The sequence below is a fragment of the Coturnix japonica genome, chromosome 2 (genome assembly GCF_001577835.2).
Source record: "Coturnix japonica isolate 7356 chromosome 2, Coturnix japonica 2.1, whole genome shotgun sequence".
NCBI lineage: Eukaryota > Metazoa > Chordata > Aves > Galliformes > Phasianidae > Coturnix > Coturnix japonica.
Genome location: NC_029517.1, coordinates 128,022,330 through 128,025,131, shown reverse-complemented (window position 1 = coordinate 128,025,131; position 2,802 = coordinate 128,022,330). Strand labels below are relative to the sequence as shown.

At 43.9% G+C, this 2,802-nt stretch overlaps 1 protein-coding gene across 2 annotated transcripts in view; it reads right to left on the bottom strand.

The window, feature by feature from the left end:
• Window positions 1-492, bottom strand: part of CCN4 (cellular communication network factor 4) — a 35,192-nt gene extending 34,700 nt beyond the window's left edge. Inside the window, exon 1 of one of the 2 annotated variants that reach the window (XM_015856371.2) lies at window positions 204-492. In XM_015856371.2, coding sequence (XP_015711857.1) covers window positions 204-251 — 48 coding nt within the window. In that variant the 5' untranslated portion in view covers window positions 252-492. The remainder of the gene's footprint in view (window positions 1-203) is intronic. The other variant, XM_015856372.1, reaches the window with a different exon arrangement.
• Between the last annotated feature and the right edge of the window lie 2,310 nt (window positions 493-2,802).

Here is a 2,802-nt window from a genome sequence, read left to right as displayed (position 1 = left end):
TTCCCCTTCCCCTTCCCTTTCCCCTTCCTCTTCCCCTTCCCCTTTCTCTCACAGCTCACCTTTCCCTGCTCACTTCCACTCTCATCTTCCCACCACTTACAAGTTCAGACTTTCCCATATGCACCACACTCGCTCCCACCACCCTACCATGCACTAAGCACAAGAGTGTTTGCAGAGGATACTCCTGCAGTTTTCAAACTCACCTGCAAAATGCTGCTTGTTGCTAGAATCCAGGGCAAAAGCCACCTCATCCCTGGAAGCCGGGATTAAATACATTGATTGAACCCAGATTTAGAGCCGTTTTGAACAAAAACACCACTTTCGGGAATTCAGAGCAATCCTTTACTGGTAACCTAGCCTAGGCACTCTGCCTTTTTCTCTTGGCTCTTTGGGGATTTTATTAAAGACAGATCTGACGTCAGGGTGAAGGACAAGCCCTGCATTTTTCCTCTGGAGAAACTTTTCCTGCCTTCACTTCTTCATTTTTGTGTGTGGTGTTGTCCCACCTCCTGCATTTCAGTGCATTGCCGTTAGCCAAAGGGCTCTTAAAGGGAAAGCTGCAGCACAGTGGTCCAACACTGCGATTTAACTCTGCACTGAGAGGCTCAGAGCCTGTGCATAACACTGCTAATGGCATTCAGCTAAGACTGAAAAAAACGTTTAGTCTGACTTAGCTGCTTATGAATAATAGGCAAGCAAATATCCCCAGATGTTTGGTGTATACAGTCTAGATAAGAGTGGCTCTTCTTTCAGTGCAGAAGGGGTCAGACCTGTGAGTGCAGCCCGTGGGGCACCCCTCTTTACAGAGAAACCTGAATCAGAAAGGAAGGAAACACCACCGTTCTTATATCCCCCCCCTGTGATTTTTGAGGTGTGTACTGGAGCACATGTCATCTCCTGGGCATCATATTTCTAATCTGTGCCAGCAGTGGGCATAAGGAATACTGCCCAGGTAGACTGGAGTGCAAACTCCATTGTGAGCAGAGCTAAACTATCTGATCACTTTTAATGCACAGCCTGATCTAGCTAAAAGGATTTTCATCTCTGATTTTTTTTCTTCATACCTAGGCACAGGCATGGTGTTTGTTTCCCTTTAGCCTTCTGAATGTGCATTTGAAAGAATCTGTAGCCTTACTTTCTTTAACTGAAGCAGAACACTGTAAGGAACAAAGTCACATTAAACACATTTACATACCTTAAACCCAAAAGGGAGTGAGGATACAGAGTAAAAGAGGTATCAAGGTAAATTTAGAAATAAGCAAACCCTTCTGCTTGGTGTGGCAGGATGGGCAGAGATGGATGAGTGAATGTTCTAATGACAAATTAGAACATGACTTCTGTTCCCCCCATGCCATTGGGGTATTCCAGGGTGAGCTGTTGTCACCCAAAAAGCACAATAGCACTAGTTCATAGAGCAAATTCTCAGTTACAAAGCAGTGTTTTTTAAAATAGTCACCACGATTAGCTATGTATATTGACTAGTAATGAACAAAAGCCTTCATGCCAGCAGGGGTGACAGCTGTGCATGGCCATCTAGGATGTGCCTTGTCTTTCATGTCACTGTTGCACTACGGAAATGCTCCACCCAATGCCTCACTGTGCTCACATCCACTGTTTAGTCTCCATAAACCTCAATCAAGCATCAATGAATATCTGTGGGTGCTGTTTTACCCACATGGAGAAATTCAGTGACACAGCTTTGTTTCATATACACTTCCATGTCAGACGCCATTTAGTCAGACTGGCCCCCTGCTGCCATCTGCCACACAGCAAAAACATGTAATGTATTATTGGTGTAAAGTTAATCCTCTACTGCTGTACATCAACATCCTCCACTACTGCCATGGGCCAACATAATAAATAATAATAAATCAGGAGGCATTACTTTCGGAGCACTCCTTATATTTATCTCTCACCCACAATTTAACTGCCACCTAAATGAATCCTACTTTATATGCTGGCAATGCTCAGCTATGTGCACTCTACTCTGCTGAGGAATCTAGAAGGAATTCTGCCATCTTCATCCCACCTTACGGGTCAGTTTCATCTGTACAAGGCTTCCACGTGGTACCTGACTTTGTGATCCAACCCCCCAACCCCCCTTGACTTTCTTGTAGCACAAGGACTATTTGAAAAGCAATTCCTCTGGCCTAGATAAGATGTTTTCTTACAAAAGCAGATGAAAGTAAGTAGATTAGCCAGTGTGACAGACTCAGATGCAAAGTGGATAGGCTATAAGTGACACTTCTTGTGAATGCTTTTGTGTTTGAGCTCTTCCCTTGCCTATTTCATTCCCCTCAGTGAGTTCCTTAGCTAATGCTGTGGTCAAGTATGTCAACAAGGATGGAGTCTTTGACTTGGGGACATCTGTCTGCTTGCAGGTTCACAGCTCATCTCATGTTGGTCGTGAGAGTCTGTCATTTGCTGACCATAAGTCAGCACTTTGTTTTAACTTGGGTGAGATAGGGATTAAGGAGTGATCCTGTTGCTCCAGAGCGGGGTGCTGACACACCCAGCTGGGTCAGCAGCCTCTCAAATACTGATTTTTGTATGCAGATGGGTAATCAGTGCACTTAACAGGTGTGACTGTATGCACAGTCATTTAATAGTCTAAAATGACGGAACACTTTGGCTTTTGTTTAGCTTAAGGATGGCAGTAACCTTCACTTCTGTTTCTCAGGATTCATCTCTTTCCAAGTTTTACAATGATAAAAGAGATTTATGCAGTTGTTTCTCTCTCTTCTTTAATCTTGAAGAGTTTTGCATCAACTCCAGTAAATGGTTCAGGAGACACTTATCTGT